The sequence below is a fragment of the Piliocolobus tephrosceles genome, chromosome 14 (assembly GCF_002776525.5).
Source record: "Piliocolobus tephrosceles isolate RC106 chromosome 14, ASM277652v3, whole genome shotgun sequence".
Classification (NCBI taxonomy): domain Eukaryota; kingdom Metazoa; phylum Chordata; class Mammalia; order Primates; family Cercopithecidae; genus Piliocolobus; species Piliocolobus tephrosceles.
Window position 1 is genome coordinate 90,547,460 of NC_045447.1, and position 26,258 is coordinate 90,573,717.

Consider the following 26,258-nt stretch of genomic DNA (forward strand, 5'->3'; position numbering starts at 1 on the left):
CTTGACCTGGGGATTCCCTTTTCTTTCCTCTTCGGTTAGATCTCCTTTCTGATTCTTACTAACGTCCTCTCCTTTCTTGGTTAATAATACATATATATATATTTGAGACAGGGTCTCACTCCTGTTGCCCAGGCTGGAGTGCGGTGGCACGATCATGGCTTACTGCAGCCTTGACCTCCTGGGCTCAGGTGATCCTCCCACCTCAGCCCCCTGAGTAGCTGGGACTACAGGTGCACACCACCACATGCAGATAATTTCATATTTTTTGTAGAGACAGGGTCTCTCCATGTTGCCCAGGCTGGTCTTGAACTCCTGGGTTCAGGCGATCCACCTGCCTCCACATCCCAAAGTGCTAGGATCAGAGGCATGAGCCATGGCACCTGGCTAATAATTATTGAATATAACTCATTCTCCAGTAGCTTTCTGAGGAAAGGTACTTAAAAGTATATATTTTGATACCTTGCCTGTCTTAATATATGTTTATTTACCCTTACTTTTTTTTTTTTTTTTTGAGATGGAGTCTCCCTGTCCCCCTTAGGCTGGAGTGCAGTGGCACAATCTTGCCTCACTGCAAACCTCTGCATCCCAGGTTCAAGTGATTTTCCTGCCTCAGCTTCCCAAGTATCTGGGATTACAGGTGTGTGCCACCATGCCTGGCTAATTCTTTTTGTATTTTTAGTAGAAATAGGGTTTCACCATCTTGGCTAGGCTGGTCTCAAACTCCTCACCTCAAGTAATCCACCTTCGTCTGCCTCCCAAAATGCTGGGATTACAGGCATTAGCCACCACATCCAGCTTTACCCTTATTTTGATTAGTTTATCTGATTATGAGAATTCTTAGCTGGGATTGTTTTCTTTAGCACCTTTAAGGCATTACTCCATTGTCTCCTGGTTTCTGTGGCTGGTTTTTGTGAAGGGTGAAGACATTCTGCTTCTGAATCCATTTTATGCGAGTTAGTTTCCCCCCTCCCCTGAAAGTGTATGCAGTATTCTTCCTCCCATTGTTCTGATATTTCATGATTAATGAATACATCTTGGTGTGGGTCTGTTGTCATCCACTGTGCTGATACCCTAGGAGATTTTGCAATCTAGAAACCATCCTTTCATTTTGGGAAATAGTCTATTTAGTTGACGACGTCCTTCCATTTTTCTTTTTCTTCTGTTTTCTTTTTCTGGAGCTCTTGTTATTCATATGGTGGGTCTCTGATCTGGTTCTCTAAATGACTGTATGTTTTCTCTTATTTTCTCATCCCTCAGTTTGTCTATTTGCTCTACTCCCTGAGAGTGTTTTTCACTTTATCTTCCAACCCTTCTATTTAGTTTCTCTTTTTCTTTTTAGCTGGAGTCTTGCTCTGTTGCTCAGGCAGGAGTGCAATGGCACACTCTTGGCTCACTACAACCTCTTCCTCCTGGGTTCAAGCGATTGTACTGTCTCAGCCTCCTAAGTAGCTGGGATTACAGGCACACACCATCATGCCCAGCTAATTTTGTTAGTAGAAACAGGGTTTCATCATGTTGGCCAGACTGGTCCCAAACTCCTGACTTTGGGTGATCTGTCCGCCTTGTCCTACCAAAGTGCTGGGATTACAGGTGTGAGCCACTGTGCCCAGCCCAGCCACCACACCTGGCCAAGTTTTTCATGTTTGCTATCATGTTAATAATTTTCAAGGGCTCTTTTTATTTACTATTTGTTCTATTTACGTGGTTTCCTGTTTGTTCTAGTCATCTATTGCTGTGAGGCAAACCACTTCAAATGTAGTAAGATACAACAATATCATTTTATTTTTTTGCTCACACATTCTGTTGGTCAAGAACTCAGTGAAGACTGGAGTGACTAGGGGCTGTAGTCATCTGATGGCTTCTTCACTCGCATGTCTGACATCTGGGCTGGGATGACTTGAAGACAGGGCTTAGCTGGAACAGTTGACTTGAGTACCTATGTCTGGTCTCCATGTGGCTTCTTACAGCATGGAAGCTGGTTCTAAAAGGGAGCTTCTGCCTAGAGAGCACATTTTTCAAGACAACTGGGTGGAAGCTGCATGGTTTTACATGACCTGACCTTGATGGTCACATAGCATTTCTTCTGCCAAACTCTATTGGTCAAACCATAATCATAATGTGTCCGGAGTTGGTTCCTTCCGGTGGGTTCTTGGTCTCACTATAACTTCAAGAATGAAGCTGCACACCTTCGCAATGAGTATTACAGCTCTTAAAGGTAGTGAGGACCCAAAGAGTGAGCAGCAGCAAGATTTATTGTGAAGAGCGAAAGAACAAAGCTTGCACAGCATGGAAGGGGACCCGAGCGAGTTGCCGCTGCTGGCTCAGGTGTCCAGCTTTTATTCCCTTATTGGGCTCTACCCGTGTCCTGCTGATTGGTCCATTTAACAGAGTGCTGATTGGTACATTTTACACAGTACTGATTTGTCCAGTTTTACAGAATACTGATTGGTGCATTTACAATCCTCTAGCTAGACACAGAGCACTGATTAGTGTGTTTACAATCCTCTAGCTAGACAGAAAAGTTCTCCAACTGCCCACTTAACGTAGGAAGTTCAGCTGGCTTCACCTCTCAATTCCCCCTCTAAGCAGGACACCCCAACTGCTGTTGGGAATTGGGTGATGATCACTCTATCTACTCCCTGCTGGATAGGGGTGAAGAAGGGGCCCTGCAGTTGTAGTGTCCTCCAGAGGGGAACTCTTTAGGCCAGTTGTAGGGCCAGAAGGTTGGTCCAGAGGTCCTCAGTAGAAGTTGTTAGTTGAGCTCATTTGGGGTTCCATTTGTAAGACCATCTGTAACTTGATGGCCTCAATCCTAGAGGAAACAAATTTGACAAGGAGGTTAAAAATACAGGGCCCAAAGGTGAGTAATAGCAAGATGGCTGTCATGGGACCTAGAAAGGGGAGAAGTCATGTCGCCCAGCTCCATTCTTAGAGGAGAAACTAGAAAAGCACCAGAGACAGAGAGTGGTTTTTAGAAGAGGGACTAGTCTCGGAGAAGAGAGGTGAGAAGAAGTTTGTCTGACAGGCGTTAGGACTCAGGAGGCAAGGGTCAGGATAGATAGGATAGATGGGCGAGTCTTACTTGGGTAATGTGACTTGGAGAGTTCCGCTCATGGCTGCAGGGTCAACCAACTCTCTGTCAGGACCCCGCAGCTGAATGGCTTTCCTCTCTGTCGCCCCTTGGCTCAGCCTGGAAGTATAGGAAAAGTGGAAGCTGGTTCCAGGCAAACCAATGCTCCCAACTCTGAAGAGTCGAAGGTTGTTAGAGAGCCCTTTCCCAGGAAACCTGACACCCATATCTTTAGTCTGGCGGCCGCGCTAGTCACTTCTAACTGGCCAACAGGTGCCTGGTATTTAGCCCCCGAATTCTAAGGAAAAATAGGACAGAATAGCAAGCGAAAGGGGTCCAATGGTATTCACCACTTGATGATGGTCCCTTCGTGGTCACCAAGATGCATCCAGGATTGGTTCCTTCTGGTGAGTTCTTGGTCTTGCTGACTTCAAGAATAAAGCCGTGGACCTTCGTGGTGAGTGTTACAGCTCTTAAAGATGATGTGTCCGGAGTTTGCTCCTTCAGCTGTGTCCAGAGTTTCTTCTTTCCAGTGGGTTCGTGGTCTCACTGACTTCATGAGTGAAGCCGTGGACCTTTGCGGTGAGTGTTACAGCTCTTAAAGGTGGTGTGGACCCAAAGAGTGAGCAACAGCAATATTTATTGTGAAGAGTGAAAGAACAAAGCTTCCACAGCATCGAAGGGGACCAGAACTGGTTGCTGCTGCTGGCTTGGGTGGCCAGCATTTATTCCCTTATTTGGCCCCACCCATGTCCTGCTGATTGGTCCATTTTACAGAATGCTGATTGGTCCATTTTACACAGTGCTGATTGGTCCGTTTTTACAGAAGGCTGATTGGTGCATTTACAATCCTCTAGCTAGACACAGAGCACTGATTGGTGCATTTATAATCCTCGACCCAGGAAGTCCCGCTGACTTCACCTCTCAATAAGGCCTCTTAAATTCAAGAGGGAGGGGATTTGACTACTTCTTGGTTGGGGAGTGGCAAGGTCATATAGCAGAAGAAAATGTTGGGTGAAAATGTTGGCCTGGCTGTCTTCAGAAAATATATTGTACCTCGTTAATTTTTTTAAACATATTTTTAACTTTATATATTTTAATTTTAACATATTTTTAACTTTATATATACAACTTTAACATATTTTTTAACATCCTGAGGATGTTAGTGGTAGTTTTCTATATCCTGAGGATGTTAGTGGTAGTTTTCTTCTCTCTAAACAGTATGTTTCCTTTGACCATTTGGGAAACTCCTAATTTAAGCAAGATATTTAAGCCTTCTTTCTCTTGGCATGGTTGGATTCCCCATTAAAAAAAAAAAAAAATTCCTGCTCTGGGCTGACAATCAAAGTTCTGGGAACTACTAGGGATAAGCAAGCTGGAAATGGAGAAGGATATTCACTGTGCCTGGGTCCCACTGTTTTCTGGATGGGAACTGCTTTCCATTAGGCCTGGTGTGCCCTGGAAGGGAGAGCCTCTGCAGAGACTACATCTTGGGTGGGTCTTTGCCAAGTTTGAGGTAGAAACCCAGATGCTTTGTAAACAGCTACTAGTGGATACTTTAAACAAAACAAAAAAACAAAAAACAAAGCAACACTACTCCTCCATCACTCCCGCAGCCCCGCTTCAGAGGGATCTGTGCAACCAGCACCAGCTCCTGCACCCTTTGAAGATCCTGCAGTGTAAATAGAGCTGGTCTGTTCTTTCCCACCTGTCAGCCTGGGATTTGTGCATCTGCTTTTTCAGTTTCCTCTCATCCATCTGCTTTTCCAGTTTGATTCCTGCCTCCTGTCTCCCTCTCCCTGAGGTCATTTTGTCTGTCTTCCCACTCCATTAAGCACTCAGTGGCACCCTTTCTATATGGCGGTGCTTACTCTCTTTGTGTTGGAACACTTTTAGTGACCATATCATCACCTTAGGGGCATGCGATGCCTATCTTCTTGTTCCCTTCCTTGACTAGCTTTCCTTCTTATTGACCGTATAACAGGTCAGTATTTATTTTCAGTATTCTTAGAATTTAGTATTCTTGTACTTCTTGGTCTTAAAAGTCACATACCAAGAACCATTGCTTTCAGGTACTGGCTTTCCTCTGTTCCTACTCACAGTGGAATTATTTCATTTTGCATTTCTTCTTAGGTTATGTGTTCTACTTAAAATTATATAGGGTGGTGTCCATAAGGAAGTCTCGTCTTCCAGGAAAGGACCAGTGTGCAATGAGGGACCTTCTTCAGGACATGCCCCAGGACAGTTGTTGGGTTGTGTAGGCCTTGAGCAAGCGAGGCTTAGTGTGGTTTGGGACTTGCGTTTTTCTTACTTTCCCAGAATTCGTGAGCTTTTGTCATTTAGAATGTTTCTTACTCTTCTGTAGTTGCCCTCACTGGCATATCCCACCAGATATTCTTCAGTGAGTATACTTCCTGAGTGAAATATAAAGGTGAAGGAACATTGGGCTGAGCAGTGTTAACTACCCATGGCCACATTTCTGTTATTTAATTATTTTGTTATTCATTCCTTGTGTGGGTGTGCTTAAACTAAGTAATTTTTGGTAATTAAAATTGCATTAAAATAGTATAGCATGTGCATATTTTTACTTCCCTTTAAACTTCTCTTCTTGGAAATCTCTTTGGCTATGAAATCTCATTTTCCTTTCACCCTTCTGATTCTTAACCGAGTTTTACTTAAGAAAACGTTCTATGTCTTGAACGTAGGTGGGTTAATTACAATTCCTCTTAATGATTTGACTTTTCTATTCACCCTGATGATAAATAGACAAAATCAAAAGCATTATTAATAAAATAATGCTTTCTCACATATTTACCTCCTTTATAGACACTGTTTTCTCATATATTTACCTCCTTTATAGAAACTTATCCATCTTAGGCCGGGCGCGGTGGCTCAAGCCTGTAATCCCAGCACTTTGGGAGGCCGAGACGGGCGAATCACGAGGTCAGGAGATCAAGACCATCCTGGCTAACACGGTGAAACCCCGTCTCTACTAAAATATACAAAAAACCAGCCGGGCGTGGTGGCGGGCTCCTGTAGTCCCAGCTGCTCGGGAGGCTGAGTCAGGAGAATGGCGTAAACCCGGGAGGCGGAGCTTGCAGTGAGCTGAGATCCGGCCACTGCACTCCAGCCTGGGTGACAGAGCGAGACTCCGACTCAAAAAAAAAACAAACTTATTCATCTTATTAAAACCCAAAACTAGTGATTTTACGTTGTTAAAAGTATTTTTCAAAGCATGTTGGCTGTTTAGGATGTAGACGACAGTGGTAAAGACCTGTGCTTTTTTGAGGTGAGATCCAAGTGTTTGGTTCTGAACTTTGTATTTTCCATATGGATTTTGGGGTGACCCTTTCATGTACCCACATTCTGTGAAATCCTGTTTAAGATGATTCTAGTTCTCCTGGTTTAAAAAAAAACCTGAAACTCAGTGGTATCACAATTTCTAACTTAAAATCTGTTTACTATGGGGAACTTTATTGTTATTATTCTAATAGTAGCTTTATTGAGATATTCACATACCATAATGTTTACCCTTTTAAAGTATGCAATATATTCACAAAGTTCTACATCAATCTCCACTATCTACTTAGAGAACTTTCAAAGGAAACCTTTGTACCTACCAGCAGTCATTGCCATTCCCCCATGTCCCCAGCCCCTGGCAGACACTCATCTACTTTCTGTCTATATGGATTTGCTTTTTCTGGACACTTAATATAAACAGAATTATATAGTAAATGAGTGTTACTTAACCTAATGTTTTCTAGGTTCTTCATGTACATTGTATGGAACATGTGTGAGACCTTCATTTCTTATTATACCCATATAATATACCATTTTATGGATATGCCACATTTTGTTTATCAGTTCTTCAGTTCATGGTCATTTGGCTTGCTTCCACTATTTTAGTTAGTAATAATGCCATTATGAACATTTGTATACAAGTTTTTGCATGAAAATATGTTTTCATTTCTCTTGGGTATATACCTACTAGTGGAACAGCTAGGTCATATGGTAACTCTAGTTTTAATTTTCTGTGGACTGACCAAACATTCTAAAGCAGCTTCACCAAGCATTTACATTTCTACTAGCAATTTATGATGGTTCCAATTTATCCATTCAGTGAGATAAAAAAATACATTAGGGCCGGGCACAGTGGCTCACCCCTGTAATCCCAGCACTTTAGGAGGCCAAGGCAGGCAGATCAGCTGAGGTCAGGAGTTCCAGACCAGCCTGGCCAACATGATGAAACCCCGTCTCTACTAAAAATACAAAAATTAGCCAGCTGTGATGGCGAGTGCCTGTAATCTCAGCCGCTCAGGAGGCTGAAGCAGAATTGCTTGAACCTGGGAGCTGGTTCAATCTTGGCACTGAGCCAAGATTGCACCACTGCACTCCAGCATGGGCAACAAGAGCAAAATCCATCTCAAAAAAAAAAAAAAAAAAATAAAAATATATATATATATATATATGTAATGTACACATTATAAGCCTGTCAACACAGTTTTGTCATCATAAATTAATGTAGCTATAAATCAGATGAGAAGAGAATTACGAAGAACATTACATTCATACTATAAATTTGCCTATAAATACATACTTTATATATATTTACTTTATATATATACTTTGTATATATTTACTTTATGCATATGTATAAGGTGTGTATATATATATACTTTTACTGCTGCTTTCTATTTTTTCATGTGGATTTGAGTTGCTGTCTAGAATCTTTTCATTTCTACCTGAATATCTTCATTTAGTATTTCTTGAAGGGTAAGGCTGCTAGTGATAAATTGTATTTGTTTTATTTATCTGGGAGTATCCTAATTTCTCATTGTTTTGAATGATTTTGCTCATTATGGAATTTTTGGTTAGCAGTCCTTTTTTTTAGAGATGGAGTTTTCCTCTGTTGCCCAGGCTGAAGTGCAGTGGCATGATCCTGGCCCACTGCAACTTCCACCACCCAGGTTCAAGCGATTCTCCTGTCTCTGCCTCTGGAGTAGCTGGGATAACAGGCATGCACCACTATGCCTGGCTAATTTTTGTATTTTTAGTAAGAGACAGGGTTTCACCAGGTTGACCAGGCTGGTCTCAAACTCCTGACCTCAAGTGATCCACCTGCCTCAGCCTCCCAAAGTGCTGGGATTACAGCCATGAGCCACCACACCTAGCCAACAGTCTTTCTTTCTGCACGTTGAATATGTCGCTCACTGTCTTCTGGTCTCCATTGTTTTTTATTTGAAGTTGTTAATCATTTTCAGGATTTGTTGTATAATCACTTTTCTGTACCATTTTCAAAATATTTTGTCCTTTCAGCAGTTTGATTTTGAAGTGTCTAGGTGAGGGTATCTGAGTTTATTCTCTTAGCAGCTCATTGAACTTCTTGGATGTGCAAATTAATTTTTGTTTCAATATTAATAGACTATTTTTAGAGCAGTTTTATGTTTACAGAAAAATTACACAGAAAATACAGAGAGTTTCCACTTACCCCCTCACTGTTTCTTCTGTTATTAATATTTTAAATTAGTGTGGTACATTTTTTACAATTAAGCTAGTATTTATGCATTATTATTAATTATTGATACATTATTTTTTCAACTATTTTTCTACCTCCCCAAACTTGTTATATACATTATTATTATTAAGGGTTCACTCTTTGTGTTGTACATTACATTGAATTTCTCCATTTGGTTAGATACCATTCTCATGCTTTCTTTCAGTTATTTAGTTCTATGAACATACTTATAAGAGCTGATTTCAAGTATTTATTAAATCCAATGCCTGGGCTTCCTTGGGGACATTTTTATTGACTGCTTTGTTTGTTCCACCCCCTGTAAGTGGACCAGCCTTTTGTGTTTCTTTGCATGCCTTGTAATTTTTTTTTTTGTTGAAACAGGATAGTTTATAGTGTGTCCACCATGGAAATCAGACCTCTACCCCTACCCACCCTGACCAGGGTTTGTTGTTTTTGTTATTTGTTTGTTTAGTGACTTTCCTCCATCAGTTGTCTGAAGTTTATATTCTTTGTTATGTGAGACCCACTCAAGTCTCTCTCGGTTAGTTAGTGGTCTGCTGATGATTCCATGGAGATTTCCTTACATGCCTTGAACCTGTAAGGGGCAGGAATTACTTAAAGGCATACTTTGTGTAGTGTTTTGATATTTTAGTGGTTGAAATTCTTATGTATTGTTACAGAAGCTCCCCATGGTCGCTTTCTCGTAGAGGTGTGGAGCGGGGTGGTGATCAAGATTGTTAGAAGAAAATGAGATGAGCAGCAAATTCAGCTGCAGGATTGTCATTAATTTGTCAGTGAGCATTGGGAATCTTCACAGTGGGGGAAAGGATATGTTGGATTTTCTAATCATACTGCACCACTAAACTGTTCCTTGGTATGCATTAAGGGAAATGCTGCTAGAGTTTTCTTTCAAAGAACTTAACCTAAATTTCAGGATGTTTTCAAATCTTTAGCAATCCACAAACATAGAATTAGAAAAATAAGTAAGACTAGAGGGAAGGAAATTTTAAAAGAGGAAAGTTAACCACCCATAATTTTGAGAAAAAAAAGTAAACATGTAGGATTAGTTCACCAACATATTTTCTGAGTGTGTGAATACTATATGTTCATATGTATCCCTTCACACATTGTTTTTTAATTTCACAGATTTCTTTAAAGCCTCATGGAACACATCATTATCGCTGGATGCCTGGACATTTAATACACCTGACAGCAGGCGAAGTGCTCAGAATGGGACAGGATGTCACCTGGAATCAGCACTAAGTGATTCAGACTGTCCTTACTTTTAAATGGTAAAAAGTCTAAATACTTTTCTTAACATTATTTTATATTAATGATGGTCATTTATTCATTTTTATTTGTATTATTACTATTCACAACTCATTTCCTAATGAAATAGTTAAGTTTCTGGCGTTAAAAACTAGTGTCAAATCTCTAGAAATCTTGTTATAAACAGATTTATAATGGTCAAATTGGTAGTATTTGGCTTTCTTTTTTTAGAACAGCAGCGCTTATCAGCTGTAGAACCAATTGCCAAGTTATAAAATTGATTTTTGAAAACAAAGCTATTTAATGTTTGTAAGCATTTTACATAGTAAAAGTGGGTTGTGTTCCTAAAATTTGAATATAGATGAAGGTCTGTCATAAATTACAATTTGTATACACGATTGTTTTCTGCAAGACTTAGTTATTACAGTCTGTTATAACTAATGCAGAAAACACAAGCTGTATCTCTCTTTTGGATTATGAATATTTTGTTTTCTTGTAGTGTCTGGCATGGAACTAAACTCACTGTGAAACCAACCAAACTCACTGTGAAACCAGTCCAAAATTGGGCCTGGTTTCATCTGAGCCTTTTCAATCCAGTTTGAAAATTCCATTGACTTGCCCTTCCTCCAAAGATTCTTAGAAGTCACAACCATTTCCGGCCAGGCACAGTGGCTCACGCCTGTAATCCCAGCACTTTGGGAGGCCAAGGCGGGCGGATCATAAGGTCAGGAGATCGAGACCATCCTGGCTAACACGGTGAAACCCCGTCTCTACTAAACATAAAAATAAAAATAAAAAATTAGCCGGGCGTTGTGGTGGGTGCCTGTAGTCCCAGCTACTCAGGAGGCTGAGGCAGGAGAATGGCGTGAACCCGGGAGGCGGAGCTTGCAGTGACCCGAGATCGCCACTGCACTCCAGCCTGGGCGACAGGGCAAGACTCTGTCTCAAAAAAAGAAAGTGACAACCATTTCCAAACTTCTCCCTAAGTATGCCCCAAATCCTAAATCAGCAAAAAGCAGAATGGATCTGATCTCTTTTAGGGCTGCTGACACCAGCTAATGGACATTAAAAGATGTCAGGAGGAACTTAAATTACTAACGATTTCAAGACAAGGGGTGCTAATTCTGGCACAGTGTCAGAAACTGACTAACTATAGACTGTTCAATCATTATTACCTAGGTCTCCAACTATGGTTTTGCACCTCAACATACCAGAGAGGTAAAATACCTGTTGTTAGATATTGTAGTGCATCCAGGTACTGGGATTTGGAGTTTGTTTTTTCTTTTGTTTTCTTTTTCAATCTGTGGTATAAATACTAGAGACTGTGAGCTTCCTGTACTACTAACACTTTTCCTCTGATTCAGCCACTTTGTTTTTGTTTTAAACCTGACCTCATAGCAAAGAGGACAGTTTTTGAGCCTGAGAAGATTTATTGTGAAACTCTCTGTCTCTCTCTACATACATACATACATACATACATACATGCATATATATATATATATATATATTTATAATTGCTTCTTTTATTTCGGTGCTGTTCTTCATTTCAAGATGCCGTTGCAGCTCTGATAAATGCAAACTGACAACCTTCAAGGTCACAACGGAGGAAAAAATCACTGGTGCTTGGAGCATAGAAGACTGCCCTTCACAACGAAAATCCCTGATTATTGTTTGAAATGCTGAGGAAGTTGCTGCGAAGAAGACTTTTTTCTTATCCCACTAAATACTACTTTGTGGTTCTTATTTTTTCCCTAATCACCTTCTCCGTTTTAAGGATTCATCAAAAGCCCGAATTTGTAAGTGTCAGACACTTGGAGCTTGCTGGGGAGAATCCTAGTAGTGATATTAATTGCACCAAAGTTTTACAGGGTGATGTAAATGAAATCCAAAAGGTAAAGCTTGAGATCCTAACAGTGAAATTTAAAAAGCGCCCTCGGTGGACACCTGACGACTATATAAACATGACCAGGGACTGTACTTCTTTCATCAAGAGACGCAAATATATTGTAGAACCCCTTAGTAAAGAAGAGGCAGAGTTTCCAATAGCATATTCTATAGTGGTTCATCACAAGATTGAAATGCTTGACAGGCTGCTGAGGGCCATCTATATGCCTCAGAATTTCTATTGCATTCATGTGGACACAAAATCCGAGCATTCCTATTTAGCTGCAGTGACGGGCATCGCTTCCTGTTTCAGTAATGTCTTTGTGGCCAGCCGATTGGAGAGTGTGGTTTATGCATCGTGGAGCCGGGTTCAGGCTGACCTTAACTGCATGAAGGACCTCTATGCAATGAGTGCAAACTGGAAGTACTTGATAAATCTTTGTGGTATGGATTTTCCTATTAAAACCAACCTAGAAATTGTCAGGAAGCTGAAGTTGTTAATGGGAGAAAACAGCCTGGAAACGGAGAGGATGCCATCCCATAAAGAAGAAAGGTGGAAAAAGCGGTATGAGGTCATTAATGGAAAGCTGACAAACACAGGGACTGTCAAAATGCTTCCTCCGCTCGAAACACCTCTTTTTTCTGGCAGTGCCTACTTTGTGGTCAGTAGGGAGTATGTGGGGTATGTACTACAGAATGAAAAACTCCAAAAGTTTATGGAGTGGGCGCAAGACACATACAGCCCTGATGAGTATCTCTGGGCCACCATCCAGAGGATTCCTGAAGTCCCGGGCTCACTTTCTGCCAGCCATAAGTACGATTTGTCTGACATGCAAGCAGTTGCCAGGTTTGTCAAGTGGCAATACTTTGAGGGTGATGTTTCCAAGGGTGCCCCCTACCCTCCCTGCGATGGGGTCCACGTGCGCTCGGTGTGCATTTTTGGAGCTGGTGACTTGAACTGGATGCTGCGCAACCACCACTTGTTTGCCAATAAGTTTGACGTGGATGTTGACCTCTTTGCCATCCAGTGTTTGGATGAGCATTTGAGGCATAAAGCTTTGGAGACATTAAAACACTGACCATTGCAGGCAACTTTATGAATAACAAGAAGGATACACAAAACGTACCCTTATCTGTTTCCCCTTCCTTGTCAGTGAGCATCGGGAAGATGGTATGAGCTCCTCTCTGGGGCGGGGACTCTAGATCTTCTTGTCAGAGAAGCTGCACGGTTTCTGCAGAGCACCATTAGCTAGAAAGGTGATAACATTAAATGCTCATCTAGAGTTAATGATGGGAGGGGTAAAGGTAGCCTTGAGGCCAGAGCAGGTAGCAAGGCATTCTGGAAAGAGGGGACCAGGGTGGATGGGGAAGAGGCCCGTGCATAAAGTCAGCCTGTTCAAAGTGCTCAGGGACTTAGCAAATGAGAAGATGTGACCTGTGCCAAAACTATTTCGAGAATTTTAAATGTGACCATTTTTCTGGTATGAATAAACTTAACAGCAAAAAATAATCAAGGATACAGTTAATCTGATGTTATATTTGTTGAAATGGAAATTTGATTTTACTATAAGTGATTTTTGTAAATAATTTATTTTCTGCTCTAATACTGTACTGTGTAGTTTGTCTCTGTATGTCATCTCAGGGAGCTTAAAATGGGCTTGATTTAACATTGTTTTTGTGTTATTTTTGCTTGCAACAATGCACACATTTTCAAAAACCAAAAAATGACAATTTCTACTTTAGTTAATTTCTACAAATCATCTTAGGTTATTAGCAAAGTTAAGACACCTTTTTAAAAAAAAATTATAGTTTCTACAAAGAGAAACACTCCATTTTTCTAGAGATTTGCCTCTATCTTCCTTTCCTCAGTCTCCCCAGACTGCTATCAAGCTGTGTAAAAATTTACTTTCACTGGACCCTAAATTATTGTCTCTGCAATCTGACTGCCAGTAATTAGTACAGAAAACTAAGACGGAAAGGATGATATAGGTTTGAGGGGCTGGGGAGTGGGAGGGAGGAGAAAAGGAATGTATTTAAACCATTTCTGATGCCAGTGATGAGTGTAAAAACCAGCATTGACACCATCCCCAAAATTAAAGCTGTCGCTCATTGAGTCTACTTGCGTCCAACCTCCCAGGATTGTTTTTCCCACTGTCACCTGTGTCTTCATTTGAAAGGACTTGGCCCTATCCTTGGGTCTTCCCATTACCTGCCCCTGGTTGTAAGTTTCCTCCTTTCTCAACCTTCCGTGAGGAGGAAAGAAGTGTGCGGTCATTCCACGTGGCCTATTGGAAGGCCTGGGAAGGGAACTTTAGGTTTGGGACAGAATTTTTTTAGTTTTTGGTATCATTCACAGCATACAATTTTTACTCTTTCCATTTTCACCATAAGACAGACAATTTGGGGTTGCTCTAATGCTGTCTCACATCTCAAAGTACCTTCAAATCTTAAAAAGCAGTTCTTATAATTTTGCCGTGTTGATACTGTTCAGCAAACAAGCTGCCAGGAACTGTGAGGCTTTGTCATTTAGCATTAGACTTAAAACAAGAATTAAAATCATGTGCTGTATTTTTAAAATATAGCCAAATTAAATAGTACGTGAGAAATTCAGAGTATTAGACAGTTTTAAGGCATTCAACTGAGAAAACCTGTTTTATTCCTCAAAGTCAGAAAACATTTTCATCTTATTGAGAGAGATGTTTTTAAACTTTTATTATCATTTGTAAACGTGGAAGTTGGTGGATTGCTGTGTTTTTGCATGATTAGCATGGGAGTCTGTTGGGCAAGAGGAACATGTTTTGAAAACTCGAGAGATAATATTGATGAGGGCGGTACATGCAGTGTGTTCTCTCTTTATTGGCTTCTAAACCAGTTTTTTCCTTTAATGCATGTCAAATATTTCTCCCATGCTTCTCTTAGCAGAAAAGTTTTTACCTATAAGACAGGGCACTATTTTTTTTTTTTTTTTTTGAGATGGAGTTTTGCTCTGTTGCCCAGGCTGGAGTGCAGTGGCCGGATTCAGCTCACTGCAAGCTCCGCCTCCCGGGTTTACGCCATTCTCCTGCCTCAGCCTCCCGAGTAGCTGGGACTGCAGGCGCCCGCCACCTCGCCCGGCTAGTTTTTTGTATTTTTTAGTAGAGACGGGGTTTCACCGTGTTAGCCAGGGTGGTCTCGATCTCGTGACCTCGTGATCCGCCCATCTCGGCCTCCCAAAGTGCTGGGATTACAGGCTTGAGCCACGGCGCCCAGCCGACAGGGCACTTTCTAACTCTAAAACTAGTGATACTCAGTGACATACACTTTGTCTTATAAACATTTTTTCATTTTTTATTTTGAAAAATTGCAAATCTACAGCAAAAGTAAAACAGTAGTAAACACCATATAACCCTCACCTGGTGTTAACATTGTGCCCTGTTTGCTTTATGTCGTATGTATTTTTGAACTTAGCAAAATTGGTAATTAAAATTTCTGAAAATGACAAATATGCAAAGTTATTTATCTTAGCACGTTTACTATGTGTGACTACATCTGATTTATATTTAAATTGACAGGTTTTGAGGGATTTTTTTCTTCATCACAAATGTAAAAATAGGATTTTAGAGTCTGTATCTCCAAGGTCCACATGGCCAGGCACAGTGACTCACACTGTAATCTTCAGGATTTCAAGACCAGCCTGGTCAACATGATGAAACCCCATCTCTACTGAAAATAGGAAAAAAAAAAAAAAAAAAAAGTTAACCAGGTTTGCACCTGTAATCCCGGGAGGTTGAGGCAGGAGAATCTCTTGAACCCAGGAGGTGGAGGTTGCAGTGAGCTGAGATCCCACCACCACTCCAGTCTGGGTGACAGTGAAACTCTTATCTCCAAAAACAAACAAACTAACAAAAAGTCCTTAAACATAAATGAACAAAAATTTTGTAATGGAAGGATTCTAGTTAATGAGTATTGCATCAAGATTTATATCTTTCTTACTAAGGACAAGAGTTAATAAAAATTGTTCTTTATTTTACAGGCAGTTACTGAAGCTCTTCCCAGAACTCAGTAAATAGCCACTCAGCCTTGAAAATGGAGCGTTGTTGTTTCTAAACATATATTTATGTCATTTATTCAGTACAGTTCACTTAAATAACAAGTAGGTTTTCTTTTGTAGTGATTTGGGTAAGAAGAGGCCATGTTTCAGTTCGTTTCCTCTGTAGGGTCGATTGAATTGGACTTTTTCAGTTGTTCAGAAAAATAAAAATAATTTCTCACTATATTAAATAGAGATACTCCTCAACTTACGATGTGGGTAGGTCCCAGTAAACCTGTTATAATTTGAAAATATCATATTGAAAGTGAATTTAATATCTCTAACTTGAAATCATAACTTAGCCTAGCCTACCTTAAATGTTCTCAGAACATTTAGCCTGCAGTTGGGCAAAACCATTTAACACAAAGCCTATTTTATAATAAAGTGTTGAATAGCTCATGTTATTTACTGAATACTGTCCTGAAAGTGAAAAAAAAATGATTGTATAGGTACTCAAAGTATGATTTCTACTGAATGCATATCACTTGTGCACTGTGGTAAAGTTGAAAAACTGTTAAGCCTCTTAGGATTTTTAAGTAAGTTGGGTACCATCAGTTTAAAATAAATGCAATACTATTTCATGATAAACGTGGTCACCGTAAGTTTTACTCTTTTGAATGTGGGTGTGATGGAATGCAGTTAGAATCAGTCATATCACCATTAAAATCAGCCATTCAGAAACCAAGGCCTTGTCTGCACAAATTTTTTATTCCTTTTTCTGTTAGCAACCAGCACTCAAATGTTAAATTTGGTAGTTGATGTACTTTGTAACAAATTACTGTATGCAAGTAGTGATTAAAAGTAAGATTCATTCTCAAGGCACAAATGTCAGAGGGGAAGAGAGTATGTCAAAAACTAACACAGATTATGCAAAAAGATTACTGGGAGGCTTTAGAAGAATGGCCAGTATTGCATTCTAGGACATTAGACACTTCAACTGTGTCTACTGAAGAAAGAGAACAGTTTTCCAGTTAGTAGCAAAGATTAATAGGAGCTATCACCTGTTGTTGGTTTGAATGTGATGGGCACAGCTGAGGGAAAGGGGACCCCATGTCCCCAATATTGAGTGCCTGCTCCAAATATTGTCACACCGGATCTATTAAACACTTCCGGGTGCTCTTTAAGAGCCCTAAGTTAGATGAAACAGATTCTAGAAAGTGGCAACATTGATGAATTTCAGATTTTTCTCTATAGCTTTAAAGCTTTACATATCCCTTATAAGCCTGCTTGTGAAAGATTTTGTTTTTAATATGTGCTTTAATGTTTTCAGGGCTTGTCATCAGAATATTGATACAATTTTTTAAGGCAGTAAGACCCAAACTAGAAATGAATTACAACTATTGGGAAAGAAAAAACTGTTGTTATTATTGCAGATGATATAATGGTCCAAGTAGAAAGCCTGGGAATCTCATCTTAGAATTAATATAAAATTAGCAAAAACTTCCAGATATCCAAAAGTCAAAGACAAAGATCGCTTTAATATATAATTGTAGTATATCACCATTCATTGTGGCAACAAGCTTTGTCACATTTATAGACAAACTGAGCATGTGTGCAGGAACTATACGAAGATAACAGAAGACCTGTATAGATGGAAAAATACAGTGCTCCTAGCTGAATGGATTTTTTTTTTTTGAGACGGAGTTTCACTCTTGTTGCCCAGGCTGGAGTGCAATGGCATGATCTCAGCTCACCACAACTTCCGCCTCCTGGGTTCAAGCGATTCTCCTGCCTCAGCCTCCCAAGTAGCTGAGATTACAGACATGTGCCACCACGCCTGGCTAATTTTGTATTTTTAGTAGAAACGGGGTTTCTCCATGTTGGTCAGGTTGGTCTCAACCTCCTGACCTTGGTTGATCTGCCCACCTTGGCATCCCAAAGTGCTGGGATTGCAGGTGTGAGCCACCGTGCCCAGCCCTAAAATGAAATATTTTAAACATTTCTTCTATTTGTGAATTAACTGAATGCAAGTCAATTAATGTTCTCAATGGCTTGAGAGTATTCTAAATTTCATCTGAAGGATGTGCAAGAACAGGAATATTTTGAAAGGAAAGTAATGACGTCTTGAGATACTAGATATAAAACCATATTTCACAGCTAAAAAATATTGAAAATGTACTAATAGTTTACATTTGACCTCTTAGACCAATGCAGTAGTAGCCCCGAAATAGATGTGAGTATAAATAAAATATTCCAAAAAATCCTAGGAACATAAGGAAGGTAAACTTCTGGAGAATACTAGATTATGGCTTTATAATGTACACCAAAATCCAGGTGAAAAATGAAAATAAGCCAGAAGAACGTATTAGTGACTATCTTTGGATGTGACTGAATTTTCCAAATAAAGGCAATAGGAGGATTCATTAAGGAGCAGATTATACATTTAACTAAAAATATATATCTTCTGAATATGAGAAAGTAAAAGGCAAATGAGATTAGAACATTTACCTACAGACTTTGGAAGAAGGAGGCTTAATACCTTAATATGGAAATGATTTATACTCATATTTAAAACCAGTTTTATTGAGATAATTCACATATTATACAGTTTACCCATTTAAAGTGTATATCTGAGTGGTTTTTATTATAACCATTACCACAATCCATTTTATTTTTATTTTAAATATGGAGACGGTTCTCACTATGAAGCCCAGGCTGGTCTCAAACTCCTCAGCTCAAGCGATTCTCCCACCTCAGCCTCCCAAAGTGTTGGGATTACAAGCATGAGCCACCACACCTGGCCCATAATCAATTTTAGAACCTCTTCATCACCCCAAAAAGGAACCCTGTATCCTTTATAGTCACTCCCCACAACTACCTCATACTAACATATTTTTTTAAACATGAAGACTCCAAGAGAAAAATGAGCAAAGGATGTAACAATTCATAGAAGTGCAATAAGAAATAGAAATGGCTAATATGAAAAATTGTAATTCTGTAAAGATGATTCAAATTAAAAGAAAATTTTTCTGTATCAAATTAACAGTTTTGGTGTTTGGTTTTTTAAAAATATCCTTGATACTTGAGAGACTATATTGAGAAATAAGACTACATATAATGTGATCTCAATTATGAAAGTATTGAACAGAAAGGAGCATTCAGAATTTCCTGAAGTCACATCTACATATTTTGAGAATGACTCCTTCCAACTCCATAAAATTGTTGCCAAATATGTATTTGGAGCTTTTTCCACATATGGTTTGCCTTAGGGAGTCATGCTCCCCAGCCCCAGACTTTATTTAGGGGAGGAAGGAGCCATGCTTTCTCTCCACTCACCTACTGACAGGAGTGTTTTACATGTCACAGTTAGTGCTTAGCCATGTCAAGGCCCTATACTCTGCTTAACGTTGTAAGATCGTCCCATTGTGTACCCACAGTGAAGAGAACCTTTTGCAGCAGTAGCCAGAATAACCAATCCTATAGGCCGCTGTCACTGTCCATCTGACTACAAGAGCTGAGGATGATTAGATTGGCAGCAGTTTTGCCTCTAGCTCCTTGGAAAGTATCTATGGAATTTCATTTTCTGATACCCAATACATGTTGATTTAATCACTTGTTAGGTGAGAATGGCCTGATTCCTTGAGCTGCATGCCAGTGGGAAACATACGTTGCCTTTCAGCAGGAGGACTCGAGAAGATTCATACTCTCCAGCAGCCTCCATCTGAACATCTGACTGCGGGAGTAACTTGGATGAGCAGTATGGGTGCAGGAGGAGGATCTTGTTTAACTAGATAATTTCGTGCATTTCATATGAAGGTTTATTGACCTTTAAGATGAAGATACAGAAACCGGTATTGTTTGTTTTGTTTTAATTTCTGCAAAACACGGATGCCACTATCACTGGTTTAAATGTTATTGGGTGTTTATAATTTACTTCCTTTGCCATTAGACTCATTAGTAAACGCTTCCTGGCCCAGTTAGAATTCCCTTATTTGATTTGATGCAAAGAAGATGTATTTTCTCTTCACGACAGCTTTTCATGCCCCTTCACTCAGAGGAGAATCCTCCTTTAAGTATGTTCCTCAAAGCCCACTGAGCTCATCGTGACAACAGCTGGCATTTGTTGAGCATTTACTTACTGCATGTTCTAAGCACTTTGCGTGTATTACTTCCTTTCACTCCGTAACAACCCTGGGGATGGGCACTAACAAAAAATTGGCCCAATTTACAAAAGAGCAAAGAAAGGCACGAATCCATAATAAACGGCTTGAAAAACTGTTTTTCTCTGATCCATTCATCTCTATTTTACCATTTTAACCATCTACCTTCTTCCCCAGACCCTGGCCTGCTGTGAATGCAGCACATCTTCTCTTTATTTTTGAGACAGGATCTCACTCCATTGCCCAGGCTGGAGTACAGTGACATGATCACAGCTCACTGCAGCCTGGACTTTCTGGGCTCCAGCCATTCTCCCACCTCAGCCTCCAGAGTAGCTTAGACCACAGGTATGTGCCACCATGCTTGGCTAATTTTTGTTTTTGTTTTTTTAATAGAAATGGGGTTTCACCATGCTGCCCAGGCTGGTCTCGAACTTATGAGCTCGAGCAATCCACCTGCCTCGGCCTCCCAAAATGCTGGGATTACAGGCGTGACCCCACCGTGCCCGGCCAGCATATCTTGTTTTAAACAAGAAATGCAGGTGGGGCACGGTGGCTCATGCCTGTAATCCCAGCACTTTGAGAGGACAAGGTGGGCAGATCGCCAGGTCAAGAGATTGAGACCATCCTGGCCAACATGGTAAAACCCTGTCTCTACTAAAATTACAAAAATTAGTTGGGCATGGTGGCATGCACACCTGTAGTCCCAGCTACTCAGGAGGCTGAGGCAGAAGAATCGCTTGAACCCAGGAGATGGAGGTTGCAGTGAGCCAAGATTCTATAATGCATTGAGAAATAAAAGGAGCAGAAACAGAATTAATCCACAAGTCTTACTGAAACCACCCCAAAAGTGGAGAGAGAGAGGAGAGAAAGGAGGGAGAGCAGTACGCATCAAGTCGATGAGGGCAGGTGGAAGGCAGGCTCAGAGAAAGGGGAGAAGCAGGAGAAGAGCAGGGCTAAGAAGCCATCAGAGGGAGTTTCAAAAAGCCCTGTCTGCCCGGGCACAGTGGCTTACACCTGTAATCCCAACATTTTGGGAGGCCGAGGCGGGCAGATCTCCTGAGGTCAGGAATGGGAGACCAGCCTGGTCAGTATGGTAAAACCCTGTCTCTACTAAAAATACAAAAACTAACTGGGTGTGGTGGCCCAGGCCTGTAGTCCCAGCTACTTGGGAGGCTGAGGCGGGAGTATTGCTTGAACCCAGGAGGCAGAGGTTGCAGTGAGCCGAGATCTTGCCACTGCACTCCAGCCTGGATGACAGAGTGAGATTCTGTCTCCAAAAAGAAGAAAAATAAAACAAACAAACAAACAAACAAAAACTCCTGTCTGTCTTAACACTTGTTCAAAGCATAGATTTGAGAGGGGAGCGTTTTGACTTAAAGCATATGGCAATGTCAACCCCCAATTTCCAGGGACAGTCTCTATGCTAGTTTGTTCTCATGCTGTTAATAAAGACATACCCCAGACTGGGTAATTTGTAAAGGAAAGAGGTTTAATGGACTCACATTTTCACATGACTAGGGAGGCCTGACAATCATGGCGGAAGACAAATGAGGAACAAAATCACATCTTACATGGCGGTAGGCAAGAAAGAGTGTATAGGGGAACTCCCATTTATAAAACCGTCAGATCTTGTGAGACTTATTCACTATCACAAGAACAGCACTGGAAAGGCCCACCCCCGTGATTCAATTACCTCCTACCGGGTCCCTCCCATGACACCTGGAGATTATGGGAGCCACAATTCGAGATTTGGGTGAGGACACAGCCAAACCAAATCAGTCTCTGTTTAGGTGTATTTTCCAGTAGAACGTTGTTTCTCTAATGCAGTAAATACGCATGTGCTCATGCATGTGTGCATGCACACACACATACATACAAAGTGAGGGGATTTTGCAAAGGAATGTAAAAGGAGCAGGTACCACTGGAAAGACAGAAAAGACTCTGTTGAAGGCAGGGAAGTGAGTGAGCCTGCAGTCTATGGAGAGAAACGTGAGGAAAAGGGGGGGAGATTTCTTCCTCAGGTTTATTGTGGTATAATTGACAAAAGTGCTATATATTAAGATGTACATGATGTTTTGATATACATTGTGATGTGATTATCGCAATCAATTAACATAGCCATCACTTCATATGGGTAACTTTTTTATGGTAAGATCACTTAAGATCCTTAGCAAATATGAATATACAATGAAGTATTATTATTATCACCATGCTGTACATTAAATCCCCAGAACTTATTCCCTTATAACTGAAAGTTTGGACCAATTGATCCAAATCCCCCCATTTCCCCCCCCCCCCCCCCCCCCCCCCCCCCCCGCCACCAACTTTCTCCCTTTGTTTCTATGAATTTGACTTCTTTAGATTCCACATGTAAGTGGGGTCGTGCAATATTTGTCTGTGTCTGGCTTATTTCACAGGAGAGAAAGTCTTTTAGGTTCATCCATGTTGTCATAAACAGCAGGATTTTCTTATTTTTCATGGTCAAATAATATTCCATTGTGTACATGCATGTGTGTGTTTGTGTGTCACATTTTCTTTATCCATTTAGCCATCAATACATAATTACGTTTTTCCATATCTTGGTTATTGTGAGTAACGCATCAATGAACATGGGAGTGGAGGGCAGATATCCTTTTGACATACTGATTCATTTTCTTAGGATATATGCCTAGTAGTGGGATCGCTAGATTATGTGGTAGTTCTATTTTTAGTTATTTGAGGAAGCTCCATACTGTTTTCCATAATGGCTGTACCAATTTACAATCCCACCAACAGTGTTCCCAGTCCCACCACATTCTTGCCAATGCTTGTTATTATTTGACTAATAGTAACTATCCTAACAAGTGTGAGGTGATTTCTCATTGTGGTTTTAAGCTGCATTTTCTTGATATTGAGGTGTTTGTTTGTTTGTTTTAGAAAAGGGTTCTCTGTCATCCAGGGTGGAGTGCAGTGGTGGCATGATCATAGCTTACTGCAGTCTCCATCTCCTAGGCTCAAGTGATCTGTCCCTCTTGGCCTCCCAAAGTCCTGGAATTACAGGCATAAGTCACTGTGCCTGACAAGCGGTTTTTAAATATATCTTTTAGCCATTTGTATGTCTTATTTGAAGAATGTTTATTCAGGTCCTTTGTCCATTTTTAATTGAATTATTTGGGGGTTTTTGCTATTGAGTTGTATGAGTTCTTTGTGTATTTTGGATATTAACCCTCTATTGGATATATGGTTTGCAAATATTTTCTCCCATTCTGCAGATTATATTTTACTTTTGTTGACTGTTTCCCTTGCTGTGCAGAAAGTTTTTAGTTTGATGGAGTCCTCCATGTTTATTTTTGCTTTTGTTGCCTGGGCTTTTGGGATCATAATCATAAAATCTTTGCCAAGACCACTATCGAGAAAATTTTCCCTTATGTTTTCTTCTAGGATTTATTGGGTTTCAGATTTGATGTTTGTCTTTCACCCTTTTTTTGTTTTGTTTTGTTTTTGTTTTGAGATACAGTCTCACTCTGTTGCTCAGGCTGGAGTACAGTGGTGCCATCTTGGCTCATTGCAACCTCTGCCTCCCAGGTTCAAGTGATTCTTCTGCCTCAGCCTCCCAAGCAGCTGAGATTACAGGCGCCTGCCACCACGCCTGGCTACTTTTTGTATTTTCAGCAGAGACAGGGTTTCACCATGTTGGCAAGGCTGGTCTTGAACTCTTGACCTCAAGTGATCTGCCCACCTTGGCCTCCCAAAGTGCTGGGATTACAGGCGTGAGCCACTGCACCTGGCCCTTTCATCCATTTTGAGTTGAATTTTGTGTATGGCATAAGATGAGGGCCCAATATAATCTTCTGCATTTGTACATCCAGTTTTCCCAGTACCACTTATTGAAGATATTCACCTTTCCCCATTGTGTGTTCTTCATACCTTGGTTGAAAGTGAGTTGGCCTTAAATGCATGGATTTGTTTTTGGGTTCTCTATCCTGTTCCATTGCTCTATGTATCTGTTTTTACGCCAGTACTGTGCTGTTTTGATAACTATAACTTTATAATAAACCTTGAAATCAGGTAGTTGGCGGGGGGTGTGGTGCCTACAACTTTGTTTGTCCTCAAGATTAATTTGGCTATTCAGAATCTTTTGTGGTTGCATATGAATTTTAGGATTGCTTTTTCTATTTCTGTAAAAAATGTCATTGGAATTTTGGTGGGAATCACATTGAATCTACAAATTGCTTTGGTAGTATGGGCATTTTAATACTTTTGTATCCTGCTACTTTACTAAATTTGTTGGCTAGTTCTAACAGTTTTTTGGTGGAGTCATTAGGGTTTTCTGTATACAAGATCATGTCATCTGCAAACAGAAACAATTTTACTTCTTTCTTTTTGATTTGGATGCATTTTATTTCTTTTTCTTGCCTAATTGCTCTCACCAGGACTTCTGGTAGTATGTTGAATAGAAGTAGTGAGAGTGGAAATTCTTGTCTTGTTCCTAATCTTAGAAGAAAAACTTTCAGCTTTGCACCATTGAGTGTGGTGTTAGCTGTGGGCTTATCATATACGGCCTTTATTATTATTCTTTCTTGAGAGATTTTCGATTACTGATTCAGTCTCCTTATTCTTTATTGGTCTGTTGAGATTTTCTGTTCTTCATAATTTAATCTTGGTAGGTTGTATGTTTCTAGTAATTTGTTCATTTCTTTTAAGTTATCTAATTTATTGGCATACAATTATTCATATAGTTGTCTCTTATGATCCTTTGAATCATTTGTCAACTTTGTCAATTTGGTTTCTCTTTTCAGAAAACCAACACTTAGTCTCATTGATCTTTTCTATCGTTTTTCTATAACAGTCTCTATTTTCTCTATTTTATTTATTTTCCTGCTGTAATCTTTGTTATTTCCTTCCTTATTTTGTATTTTGAGGTACATTCCCTCTATGCCTAATTCATTGAGAATTTCTTTAAATCACAAAACAGTATTTAATTTTTTCAGATGTTCTTTCTGCATCTATTGGGGTTATCATCTTCATCCTTCATTCTGTTAATATGGTATATCACATTTATTGATTTGTGTACCCTGAACCATCCTTACATCCTTGTGATAAATCACTCTTGATCATGATGTACGATCCTTTTAATGTGCTGTTGAATTTGGTTTACTATTATTTTGTTGAGGATTTTTACATTATGTTCATCGGCGATGTTGACCTATCGTTTTCTCATTTTGTAGTGTCCTTGTCTGGCTTCAGTATCTGGGTAATGCTATTCTCATAAAATTCATTTTAGAAGTGTTGCCTTTTCAATTTTTTTGAAAGAGTTTGGGACAAATCGATATTAATTCTTCTTTAAATATTTGTGAAGCCCTCTGGTCCTTGGCTTTTCTTTCTTGAGAGATTTTCGATTACTGATTCAGTCTCCTTATTCTTTATTGGTCTGTTGAGATGTTCTGTTCTTCATAGTTTAATCTTGGTAGGTTGTATGTTTCTAGTAATTTGTTCATTTCTTATAAGTTATCTAACTTATTGACATACAATTATTCATAGCTGTCTCTTATAATCCTTTGAATTTCTGTGGTATGAGTTGTAATGTCTCTTCTTTCATTTAAAATTTTACCCGAATTCTCTTTTTCCCTAGATTAGTCCAGCCAAGGGTTTGTCAACTTTATTTCTCTTTTCAGAAAACCAACTCTTAGTCTCATTGATTTTTTCTATTGTTTTTTATAACAGTCTCTATTTTCTCTATTTTATTTATTTTCCTGCTGTAATCTTTTGTTATTTTCTTCCTTTGCTAACTTGAGGCTTAGCCTGTTCTTCTAGCTCCTTGAGGTATAAAGTTAGGTTATTTATTTGAGATGTTTCATTTTTCTTAATATAAGTTGTTTGATTTTTTTGTTTGTTTGTTTTTAAGACAGGGTCTTGGCTGGGCGCGGTGGCTCAAGCCTGTAATCCCAGCACTTTGGGAGGCCGAGGCGGGCAGATCACAAGGTCAGGAGATCGGGACCATCCTGACTAACACGGTAAAACCCCGTCTCTACTAAAAATACAAAAAATTAGCCAGGTGTGGTGGCGGGCGCCTGTAGTCCCAGCTACTTGGGAGGTTGAGGCAGGAGAATGACATGAACCCGGGAGGCGGAGCTTGCAGTGAGCCAAGATCACGCCACTGCATTCCAGCCTGGGTGACAGAGCAAGACTCCGTCAAAAAAAGAGAAAGAAAAAAAGAGAGAGAGAGAGGGAAAGAAAAGACAGGGAAAGAAAGAAAGGAAGAGAGAGAGAGAGGGAAAGAAAAGACAGGGAAAGAAAGAGAGAGAGAAAGAAAGAAAGAAAAAGAAAAGAAAGAAAGAAAGAAAGAAAGAAAGAAAGAAAGAAAGAAAGAAA

At 40.0% G+C, this 26,258-nt stretch overlaps 1 protein-coding gene across 10 annotated transcripts in view; it reads left to right on the forward strand.

Annotated features, from left to right (window-relative positions):
• The window catches only part of GCNT1 (glucosaminyl (N-acetyl) transferase 1), a 203,491-nt gene that overhangs the window by 46,931 nt on the left and 130,302 nt on the right, over positions 1 to 26,258 (forward strand). For 8 of the 10 annotated variants that reach the window (XR_002731832.3, XR_002731831.3, XR_002731830.3 and 5 more), the window contains exon 2: positions 9,732 to 9,877. Coding sequence is in view for 2 of the 10 variants with exons in the window: in XM_023213319.2 (XP_023069087.1) it covers positions 11,531 to 12,817 (1,287 nt within the window). In the remaining 8 variants the exon portion in view is untranslated. Of the gene's footprint in view, positions 1 to 9,731; positions 9,878 to 11,405; positions 13,406 to 26,258 lie in introns of those variants that run through there. The other 2 variants (XM_023213319.2, XM_023213318.1) reach the window with 1 other exon arrangement.